Raw genomic sequence first — 12696 nt, 5'->3', positions numbered from 1 at the left:
GACACGTTAGAAAATATTAAATATAGACACAATCTTAAAACCGACTCACTGACTAGTCAGACTAAAATGTTACTCTAATCAAACAAAAATTATTCTGTTATTTTCCCTATGGCTCCGAAATTGATTAATATCCGCTGAAAAATCATGTATAGCATTGTATTAGAGACAACAATGTTAAAATAAAGATCGTAAAACTAATACCAGTTTTGTTAGCGCGGGCCTTTGTAAACTCGAGGCTAAAGATTGGGACCAGGGTCGATAAATTGATATACCCCAATTATGATAAAAAAAATTAACCCTTATGTACAGATTTAAATAATTCGTGGAGAATTTAGATAATTTCAACCTTGCTTTATATATTTAATCGTGACTAAACCCCTTGCATATAGGGGCGCTGTAGAAAATAACCTAAACCCATCCGAGGACATAATTCAATCCCGAGACCTGATAAAGGTTCCCTGAAAGGAAGAACTTAATCGGTACTGTAGTTAACAAAATCTAAAGCTTCAGACAAAATAACCTTACTACTTTATATAAAAGGATAGTATTTTACTTTTAAAGTATTAACTGTTGGGTTGTTTAAAAACAAATTTAAAGATTTTTTTCTTTTTTGCTACTTTTTAAAAGTGTATTAAATTGGTTGGATTGTCAGCAGACATTAAAACCAGGGAGGAAGGGAATATATTTGGCTAGTTATTACACTAGTCTCCAAAGTTTTGTAATAACCTTTTCTTATTCATTAGCTTAACAACTTTGGAGGGTTTTATTGAATTTTGATTGGTTGGTTCAAAGTTGAATGTCCAAATGTTTCAACTACTTATTGTAATCTACAGAAGGGGGAATTCGGTGTATCATCATTGGGGATGTAGCAATTGTCGTATCCCTTTAGATCCCTGCATTAAAACTCAAAGCGCCCGACTTACTGTTCAGACAAATTTCGTAGAACAGCAGAATTGAGAATAATTTAGCAACCCCTCATTTTTTTTAGCAGCAAAGCTACTCTATTTCTAGACAGAACAGTATGTGTGTCCGACGTTAAAATAGTTTGGTTAGTCAATTGAGAATTTCCTATCGATTTACTATATGAAGATTCCTTTAACAATCAGCTAATAACCCTTGTCATTTTTTAAAGTCTAGATGCTTTTGTTATATGATTAATGATATTTATTACGATAAGGCACAAGCTTTAAAAAGCTTTATATAAAAAAAAACAACTATATATAGCTAACTTATTATGTAGGTTAAATGTTAAGATAACAACTCTATTCACCAGAGAAATTGGGCTGTTTATTACACTAGTCCCCAAAGTTTATCATCATTGGGGATGTACATCAATTTATCGCCTATTGTCCAGTAGAGATCATTATGTTTTTTTTCAGTATGCCTTCGAAACCAAAAAATATATTCTTGATTAGAACTGGTTCTCATCCAAACTAATAATAATTACAGACAGTTTTCCACGAATATTGAAGTAAAAATTATGAAATTAATACCAGTTTTGTTAGCCGGCCATTTAGCAAACAAAACTGATTTACTCTTATATTTTTCATTTTAATAACCGCGGTTAGCTGTCTTTAATACGATGCGATAAATAACTATTACAATGCTAAAGAAGTTTCTATACTCTTTGTCCCTTTGTTTAATTTTCTAAGCTTTACATATATGAATGTTGTCATCCTTGTTTCGACAATAATTTAACAATCCCCCCTTTTTTTCAACTCAGTAAAATGTGTAATTAGAAGAGAATTTTACAATTTAACAAGGATGGTTAGGTCTTTTGGTAGCAGAGATGTTCAAACGAATGTATCCTATAATATAAAGTAGTTTTTTGTCTAAAGCTAAAGATCTTGGAAAATACTAGTCCCAATTGGTTTTTAGGAAATCTTGAAATAAGTCTTGGATTGGTTTAGGCTAGTTTTTCTAACCTCCATAGATGCAAGGGGCGAAGCAGCCAGTGTAGTATAATGTCATATTAATAACCGTTTTTAATCAGTTTGATAGATTTACAATTTTAATTATTTCTGTTCTATTTTCATTAATGGCCATTCAATAAATGTATAAGTATAGATGTATATTGTGTAACCCAGACAAAAACCTGCACCAAGTGGTGGGTACCTTTTTTGTCTGCTTTCATCTCTTTTGTAGCGACTTGGCTGTGTTTAAATTTCTGACGTATTTGGCTGATATTCAAAGACCCCATTGATAGAGTTACATATAGCTCGTGCCCCCTCTATTATTTTACTTTAATGTTTATTCTTTAGTAATTACTCTCTGTTTAAAGTTTCATTGGAATAAGGTAATTTAATCAGGGAGGGAGGGGACATTGAGCTCTGTTTATTACACAAGTCCCCAAAGTTTCTGTAATTATATTTTTTATTCGTTAGATATCGAATTTTGATTGGTTGGTTCAATAAGTTGATGGTCCAAACTTGTCAACCACTAATTGTAATCTACAGAAGGGATAATTCTAAGTATCATCATTTGGGATTTACATCAATTTATCGGCCATTGGCCTATAACATTAGATCCCTGAATTTAACAGAGTTTAATTATTCACATAGATTGCTAAAGACTGAATATTAGTGATTACTAAAGTGACTAGTCGAGAATAAATTCCCCCCCCCCCCTTTATTTAAAAATAAATTGAAATGGAATTGGAGTAATAGTACCTAAACCCCTACCTCCCCCCATTTTCTAAAAAAAAAATAAGTGGAGGTATGGGAAGATTCAGTACTAAACAGGCTTTAAAGTGCAATATAAGCTACCTCACAATTTATCATTATTATTCTATGATTTTATATTAATCCTTCTCAAAAGTACTTAACAAGGGCTTTTTTACAGCCAATTGTAAACCAAACATGAACAGGTTTGGCCATAAGAAGCGCAGCAATAGCAAGCTTAAAATAAAGTTAAACAGTGAGAGTCAAAAAACGATGGCAGACACCCATTAGACTAGGAATGTATGTAAGTTTTTTTTAAACAGAAAATAAGAATTAAAACACACTTTAAAACTTTTTTTAAAAAAATTGTAAAATTGGACCCTTTGCTGGATTTTTTTATATTTTTGCACGGTCTATATATAAAACTAGCGGATGCCCTCCCCCCCCCCCCCCAGCGTATAGGGGTTCTGTATAAGAAAAGGGTAGGAAAGGGCTGAAAAATAACCTAAAACCATCCAAAAACTTAAATAGACTATTATATAATAGTCTAAAACCATCCCGGGACCAATGTGTTGCTTACCTAAAATAGTGAAAATATTTGGTTCAGTGGTTATCAAACCTAAAAACCTAACTACTCTATATAACGAGATGACAGACGGACAGAGCAAATTATATATTTGAAGCTGCGATACTAAAAAGCTATTACATTCTCTTTAATCATAATAAGTGTTTAATTTTATATTTTATACAACCATAATACATCCAGCTATACAAAAGTACGTAATTTTGAAATAATTTCAAGTTTAAACAATTTAAAACGATAATGTATTATTACTGTACTAAACAAATTGACAAATTCAACAAAAGCGAAGCTCTAAAATCTCGGAATCGATATATTATTTCATGGATGTTGCACCAGATTTTTATGTACTAAACGCTGGCTTAAATAACGATACCCAAATCCTTTCTTATTTGATAAACGAACTGATCAATAAATGAGGTCCAAATTAGCAAGCTAAATTGATGAAAAAATTTCCATTGTCAATATATCCACGTATATCCTATATCCACTTTTATTGTTCATTATTTAGGAGGCGGGGAAAGAACCTTGTAGCAGCCCACAAGTGCAGGAGACGAAAACTTGATGAGGTGGAGGTAAGAATTGTTGTAATAATCAGTCACAGGTGCTAACAGCCGCTAAAATCAGCTGCTAAAGTAGAATATAATCAAGTTTAAAAACAAGGACAGTTTACCCCATTTAGAAGCGCAGTTACAACAAATTACCAATATTTTGGAGTAAAACAAGAATAACAACATCCATGAATATAATAGCACCTTGTCATAAAAAACGTATTATTGGGTGTCTTTTGAAAAAGGGGTCACGTGATTGGTTCATTTTAGTGACAATGAACCAATCACGAGTCGCCTTGTCAAAAAATTCGCGTATTATTGGATGTCTTTTGACTGCAAAGGAGACACGTGTGTGATTGGTTGAATTTAGCGGCAAATTTAGAAATTTAACAATGCAAATTGTTTTTAAATGTTTAAAAAATTATTTTTTTAAAATAAAATTGCAATTTAAAATTCTTTTGTGAAATTTTGGTAAACTTACCAACCCCTATTTACATCTGCGATAATTAAAAGTTTTAAGTATAGAAAAAGCATAAAATATCTTTTTACATGTTTTATTATTAAAGTTATTATCATTAAAAAGAGGAAACGTTTATAAATATATTCTACAAAAGTTTTATTTTCGTAGAACGCTTTCATTTCTAATATTTTTAATAGAAAATATGCAAAGCTTTTCTAAAGTTCATTATGTGCTAATGGCAGAACGTGTTTATTAACTTTTTTTGGGGAGGGGGGGACTTAATATTTACAGTCCCCTACGATAGTGGACAAAATAATGCCAGATCTCTCGGTCATACGCCGTCATTCGTCAGGTTGGAAGGGTGACGCAAATTTCAGATCCCGGGTTTCGCGATTTGAAAAAGAAAATTATCTTTATTTTATAGCTAATTAAATATTCTTGCAAGCATCGGTTTTATCTTATAGAGAAAAATAGTAAATCAAATAGCGAAAACTGAGATCTGAAATTTGCGTCACCCTTCCATTATGACGTATGACCGCTACGACCGCGAGACGTGGCAGTATTTGGTCCACTATCGTCCCCTACTTCCTGGATTAAAACCCATAAACCAAAATTTGGCTCTATTCAACAAATTCAAATGAATTAAAGGTTTATTCCTTGTTTAATCATCAATTATTTTAAATAATTCCAGCTGTATGAGATCTTTTGGGACATATACAGATACATCTACTTTATAATTATATAATAAGTTTATCGCAGAGAGAGAGGGGACAATAGGCAGTTTATTACACAAGTCCCAAACTTTTTATAATAACGTTTTCTTATTCGTTGGCTTAACAACTTTAAGAACTTTAGTAAATTTTTATTGGTTGGTTAATTAAGCTGAAAGTTCAACCTTTCAACCACTAATTTTAATTAACAGAAGGTGTAATTTTATGTATCATCATTGGGGATGTACATCAATTTATCGGCCATTGTCTTATTCCTTTATATCCCTGACTGTATATAGTTTTCTTCCCTGTGTGTTTGAACATATAGCATGAAAACATAAAATAATAATTCCCTTCATCCATCCAAAAAAAAGTCTTTGTTCGTTTTAAATACAAATTTGTTGCAATTGAATTTAAAAAGCTTACACAAACAATTTTATATCACATATGCTATTAGTTTACAAAAGTTTAATCAAAAGAAATATTTTTGTTAGCCGTTACCAGAATTTTCGAAACATATTTACTAAAGTCGTTCATTTATATCTTGTGCAATCTGATGTCTAATATAAAGTATAGTTATTTATCGCAACGTATTATAGACAGCTTTCCGCTGATATTAAAATTAAAAGAGAAAGCCCAATCTTTCCCGTTTTTGTATAATTTTTGAGGATTCCTGTGACGTCATTTAAAAAGGAGGGGGTAAAAAAATCTCTTCCCTTTTCTCCCATCTCTTTTGAAGAGATTTTCTTCCCCCCTTCCCTTTTTCCTTCCCGAAACGTATATGACGTAACTGGAATCGTACTCCTCAAAAGTAATACAAAAGCGGGAAAGATTGGGCTTTCTCAAATTAAAAGACTAATTTTGTTAGCCCAGCCCGGGCTATGATATTTTGGTCGAGTCTACTGTGTAATGCTGTGTTAGCCTTATTCTATTTGAATTTGAATTATATTTGGACACAAGAATTACATTATATTTTGGTCCAGTCTACTGTGTAATGCTGTGTTAGCCTTATTCTATTTGATTTTGAATTATATTTGGACACAAAAATTACATTATGCCTCAATAAGCTACAACCAGAGATAAAATAATTTATTTAAATAGAAAATATTTTTTTAAAGTTTATTTTGCAACTTTTTGCCAAAGAACAACGTTCCACAGGGGGTTTGAAGAGGTGACTAAGACTAAGTTCTTAAGGGCTACTGACCCCTCCCCTAACCCTGAATAATATGTTATCTTGTCACACCCAAAATGTTTGTTTTTTACCCCCTCCCTACATTTTTTTGGTTGGGGGGTATTACCTTTCACCCCATCAAACTTTACCCCTGGTATATAAAATTTAGGAAGTGTTAAAAAATGTTTATATTTAATCTACCCCCCAAATTAAATTATTCCCCATGTTGAGGTTATGAACCCCCCCCCCCCCCACCACCTCCCCTTCCTTAATAAATTGTTTTTTTGGCTATGTCTAATTTATCTATGATTCTATGAAAGAAATATTCTTTGCAAACAGAAATTATTTCTTTGTGTGTCCAGTTTTTGTCAGGGAGGGACAGGACAACGGAAAATTAATTAAAAAATTCCCCAATCCTTTCCCCCAATACAAACAAATCAACAAATTGTGGCATACATAAGAATCTTAAAATTGGGGTAATAATTTTTTCGTTCGAAACCGATTAATATCCGGTGGATTAGAACCGGTTCTCATCCTTACGAAAAAAATCTATGTATAGTTTTATATCCAGTTTTCTACGAATATAAAAATGTACAGTCATAAGATTAAACCCAGTTTTTAGCACCTCGGGTTTGAACCTTATAATTGTACATTTTATATCTGCGGAAAGCTGTTATAATACAATGCGAGAAAAAAACTATTATTTAATAATTCAATGATTATACCTTAATCCCTAGATTTTTTGTTCTTTCTTCCGTAATTTCCAGGGATTTAAAAGGATAAGACAATGTTCGATTGATGTACATCCCTAATGATGATTCACAAAGTAACCTCTTCTGTAGATTACTATTAGTAGTTGAGACGTTTGGACACTCAGTTTAATGTACCAACCAATTAAAATTCAATGGTAGTCCCCAAAGTTGTTAAGTCAACTAATAAGAAAAACTATTATAAAACTTTGAGGACTAGTGTTATAAACAGGCCAATGTCCACTTCCTCCCTGGTAATTTTAAATCATATTTTAACTGTAAAATAGATAATTTTTATTTGCTTTACAGGGAAATTTAATGATATAGAAAATAACATTTTGTTTCAGAAAATGCCATCTTAAAATATTTATCTTAAATATAATAAAGCTTTGCTTTCGAAATAACGGGGAAAAGTCATAAAATTGCAATTAAAAGTGCTTAAAAATCAATAATATATTTTCAATCTATTTTTCACAAGAAGCAATAAGCAATAATGTATGGGGTAAAAAATTATCAATTACATACTCAACTCATATATTTATCTATTAACTTTAAACCATTAATATTTTTCATCTGTCTGTTTGTCCGTTTGTTTTACCCTTTGTCTTTTTAAAAGCAAAGCTTTTATATAATAAGGGTCGGTCCGTACGTCCGTCCTTCCGAGACAGATAGCTTTTTTCGTTAATTTAAGCAAGTTAGAATTGTCCTATCGATTTCAAACTTTGCATGATTGTTTCTGTGGTAGTTAGGTACGATTTAGAAAGCGTAGCAACTCTATAATCTTTACCAGAATGTCCGTAAGTCCATTTTAAATTGATTGATTTTTTACTTCTTTAACAACAAATTTTTATGTGATCTAATTATCCGATTGTTCTGATTTTTGATATACTGATTCCTGGGACAACAAATTACAATATTTTAATCAAAGCAACTCTATAATAAAGTCCGAAAATGTAAGTATGTCCATAAACATTATCCTGTATCAAGAAGTTTTTCAACAAATTTCATCACAATTTTTCTTTGTCTCTTATTCATTTATCTTCTGATTATTCAGTTCTGACACTATACAAGTGTTAAAATCCGTTTGTCCAACCGTTTCAGAGCTTCGCTTTTATGGATGTTGTCATCCTTGTTTTAATTATTTTCTATCTATCTACTCTTTTGACTTCTTAAATTGATGTAGAAAATACGTGGATATTATGACAGGGGAAAAATTGTAGTTAATTTAGGTTGCTATTTCCCCTGGTGATTATTGGTCGCGCCATTCATCCAGTAGAAAGTGAGGGGATGGAGTAAAGAGCGGGGATGGGGGAGATCGTTATTTTAGCCCGCTACACGGTTTACTTTACTAGAGAACATGAAAATTTGGCGTAAGATCCAATTTAATAATAAATCCCTACTTATATACATTTTTTTCTATTATTAATCAATTACTTTAGAAAAAATATAAGATTAAAGCCAGTTTTGTTAGCCCCGACTGGCCGAAGGCCCGGTGCTTAAAAGATAGTTTTACTTTTATGATATATTTATTTCAGTATTCGTGAAAAATTATCTGTAATACGATGTTATATAGGATTTTTTCAATGTGGCTGAGAACCGGTTCTAATCCAACTGATATTTGTTGGTTTTGATGCCATACTGTAAAATTCTTTAATAAAATTTAACATTGGCTAACAAACAATGCTTAAATTTCAAACAAAGAAAGTTTGAACGTAAAAGTGCAGCAACATTTATATTTTGTCATAAACATAGTTTCAATAGTTAAAGAGAAAGAGGGATAGGATAAATATTAGCTTTTCGCGGATAATAAAATAAAATAAAATATTGAGACCAGCTTGATTAGCCCTAGGGGCCCGAAGTCCCGAGCTAACAAAACTGGAATCAGTTTTATGTTTTTTTTATTTTAATATTCGTGTAAAATTGTTCGTAATTTGATGCTATACATGATTTTTCAGTTTGGCTAGGAACCGGTTCTTCTCCTTCGGATAATACTCTTTTTTTTTAAAAGAAAATAAGCTTTCTACTAATTATATATGAAATTATAGTTTTAGAATCTTACAATATTTGGTGGAATATTTATTTATATTATATTTCAACTGGTTCTCAAAGTTTTAGAAACACGTTCGAAGGCTAAGAAAACTTTGGGTACTTTTATAATATCTCAATTGTTTTTAGCGTCAAAATTTTTTCTTCAATGATTTTATTCTATTGATGGGGTAATTTTGTTTATTATTATTGGAGCGTGCATTAATAATTAATTATTTCATATCATTTGCCCTTATGTATATCTTTATCCTTAAATGTAGTAAATTTATATATACTCAGGGAGGGAGGGGACATTTGGCTGTTTATTATAATAGTCCCCAAAGTTTTATATCGTCGTTTTCTTATTCGATGCTGTAAAAACTTTCGGGATTTTATTAAATTTTTTTCGGTTGGTTTGCTAAGTTGAGAGTCCAAACGTTTTAACCACTAATTGAAATCTTCGGAAGAAATAATTTGAGGATGTACATCATTTTTTTCGGCTATTGTCTTATCCCTTTAATCTACTACTTATCTTTGTTTTGAGAAAATTATAAAAGGTCTGTAGGGAAACTCTTTATTATTACATTTTATGAATAAGGAATACAGCAAAAGTAAGTATATAAAAGTATACAATATATTTGGTGCATTTATGAATAAGGAATACAACAAAAGTTAGTATATAAAAGTATATAATTTTATGAATACGGAATACAACAAAAGTTAGTATATAAAAGTATATAATTTTATGAATAAGGAATACAACAAAAGTTAGTATATAAAAGTATATAATTTTATGAATAAGGAATACAACAAAAGTTAGTATATAAAAGTATATTATTTTATGAATAAGGAATACAACAAATGTTAGTATATAAAAGTATATAATTTTATGAATAAGCAATACAACAAATGTTAGTATATAAAAGTATATAATTTTATGAATAAGGAATACAACAAAAGTTAGTATATAAAAGTATATAATTGTATGAATAAGGAATACAACAAAAGTTAGTATATAAAAGTATATAATTTTATGAATAAGGAATACAACAAAAGTTTGTATATAAAAGTATATAATTTTATGAATAAGGAATACAACAAAAGTTTGTATATAAAAGTATATAATTTTATGAATAAGGAATACAACAAAAGTTAGTATATAAAAGTATATAATTTTATGAATAAGGAATACAACAAAAGTTAGTATATAAAAGTATATAATTTTATGAATACGGAATACAACAAAAGTTAGTATATAAAAGTATATAATTTTATGAATAAGGAATACAACAAAAGTTAGTATATAAAAGTATATAATTTTATGAATAAGGAATACAACAAAAGTTAGTATATAAAAGTATATAATTTTATGAATACGGAATACAACAAAAGTTAGTATATAAAAGTATATAATTTTATGAATAAGGAATACAACAAAAGTTAGTATATAAAAGTATATAATTTTATGAATAAGGAATACAACAAAAGTTAGTATATAAAAGTATATAATTTTATGAATACGGAATACAACAAAAGTTAGTATATAAAAGTATATAATTTTATGAATAAGGAATACAACAAAAGTTAGTATATAAAAGTATATAATTTTATGAATAAGGAATACAACAAAAGTTAGTATATAAAAGTATATAATTTTATGAATAAGGAATAAAACAAAAGTTAGTATATAAAAGTATATAATTTTATGAATAAGCAATACAACAAATGTTAGTATATAAAAGTATATAATTTTATGAATAAGGAATACAACAAAAGTTAGTATATAAAAGTATATTATTTTATGAATAAGGAATACAACAAATGTTAGTATATAAAAGTATATAATTTTATGAATAAGCAATACAACAAATGTTAGTATATAAAAGTATATAATTTTATGAATAAGGAATACAACAAAAGTTAGTATATAAAAGTATATAATTGTATGAATAAGGAATACAACAAAAGTTAGTATATAAAAGTATATAATTTTATGAATAAGGAATACAACAAAAGTTTGTATATAAAAGTATATAATTTTATGAATAAGGAATACAACAAAAGTTTGTATATAAAAGTATATAATTTTATGAATAAGGAATACAACAAAAGTTAGTATATAAAAGTATATAATTTTATGAATAAGGAATACAACAAAAGTTTGTATATAAAAGTATATAATTTTATGAATAAGGAATACAACAAAAGTTAGTATATAAAAGTATATAATTTTATGAATAAGGAATACAACAAAAGTTTGTATATAAAAGTATATAATTTTATGAATAAGGAATACAACAAAAGTTTGTATATAAAAGTATATAATTTTATGAATAAGGAATACAACAAAAGTTAGTATATAAAAGTATATAATTTTATGAATAAGGAATACAACAAAAGTTTGTATATAAAAGTATATAATTTTATGAATAAGGAATACAACAAAAGTTAGTATATAAAAGTATATAATTTTATGAATAAGGAATACAACAAAAGTTTGTATATAAAAGTATATAATTTTATGAATAAGGAATACAACAAAAGTTAGTATATAAAAGTATATAATTTTATGAATAAGGAATACAACAAAAGTTTGTATATAAAAGTATATAATTTTATGAATAAGGAATACAACAAAAGTTAGTATATAAAAGTATATAATTTTATGAATAAGGAATACAACAAAAGTTTGTATATAAAAGTATACAATATATTTGGTGTATTATTGGCCAAGTGTACCACTTTTCTGTACTACCTCCCCGATTTTTGTAATACTCTATATTTGGGTCTGTTACTTTCAGGAGGGCAGAAAAAAATTCATAGTCACTGGGTGTATATTTATAAACAAAAAAAAACATTTAAAAAATTAATATTGTAGATATATGGCTGATTACTTTTTAGTTTTTTCCACTTGCTGTCTTTCTATCGTTCCTTTGCCTGATCGATTAACAACTCGATCTTTCAGGGTTAAATTAAAATCAATCATTATTCTCTAAGAAAAAGTTTTTTTTTTCACAATATAAATTTATTAGGAAGGGAGGGGACATTGGACTGTTTACACAAGGAAAAAGGATAAGAGGATCCCTAAATTTTTAAAGAAAATTTAGCAGACGAAAATCAAAAGCCGCCCAGGGCTTTTTGTATGTCAATCATAAAAAATAATGTGAATAAAAAGAAAAGCGATATTTAGCAAACAGCCGTGGGCGGTCAGAATCAGCTGAATGTTTATTATGAAAAAAATTTCCCCCTCTTTAGAAATGAAAGGATTCATCTTTCATGCACAAATTTTTAAAATAAAAATAAATTTTTGTAATTTTTAATTAAAACATTAAAACAACAATATCTAAAAGTAAAAAGAACAAAAAATATTTTTTTAGATGTTGTTATTTTTTATATTTAATAACAAAATTTTCTTTTTATTTTTAATTTAAATAGTATATTCTAATTATTAAAACTTTACATATTAATTTTGTGTTCCTCCCATTTGAAAAGTGGTGGAATAGCAATAAAATTTAGCGCGGCAACAGCGCTAATTAGGCCCCTGGGCCCACTGCCTATTTTCGTCTTCTAGTTGCTTTGATTCCTCTCTTTTATTTTTTTCTCTATGACTGTTTATTACGTATGTTGTCGTATTCGTTGGCTACAACTTTGGGGACTTTCATTAAATTTTGCTTTGTGGTTCATTAAATTTAATGTCCAATGGTTAAGATTCTTGTTTATTTATAGTTGTTTGTTAATGTAGCAAACAAATTACAAAATAAGGCGAAATGTTTCATCTGTTTAAAACTAT

The 12696-nt window shown here is 28.8% G+C and overlaps 1 protein-coding gene across 1 annotated transcript in view; it reads left to right on the top strand.

Annotated features, from left to right (window-relative positions):
- The window catches only part of LOC145329265 (transcription factor NF-E2 45 kDa subunit-like), a 71277-nt gene that overhangs the window by 15887 nt on the left and 42694 nt on the right, over positions 1-12696 (top strand). Inside the window, exon 6 of the mRNA XM_080173322.1 lies at positions 3752-3815. Within this exon, the coding sequence (XP_080029448.1) occupies positions 3752-3815 (64 nt within the window). The remainder of the gene's footprint in view (positions 1-3751; positions 3816-12696) is intronic.

Source organism: Acartia tonsa, chromosome 10 (genome assembly GCF_053477335.1).
Source record: "Acartia tonsa isolate MP-2025a chromosome 10, ASM5347733v1, whole genome shotgun sequence".
NCBI classification, from domain to species: domain Eukaryota; kingdom Metazoa; phylum Arthropoda; class Copepoda; order Calanoida; family Acartiidae; genus Acartia; species Acartia tonsa.
The sequence above is the reverse complement of the archived record's forward strand: the minus strand, read 5'-3'. Positions and strand labels throughout refer to the sequence as shown.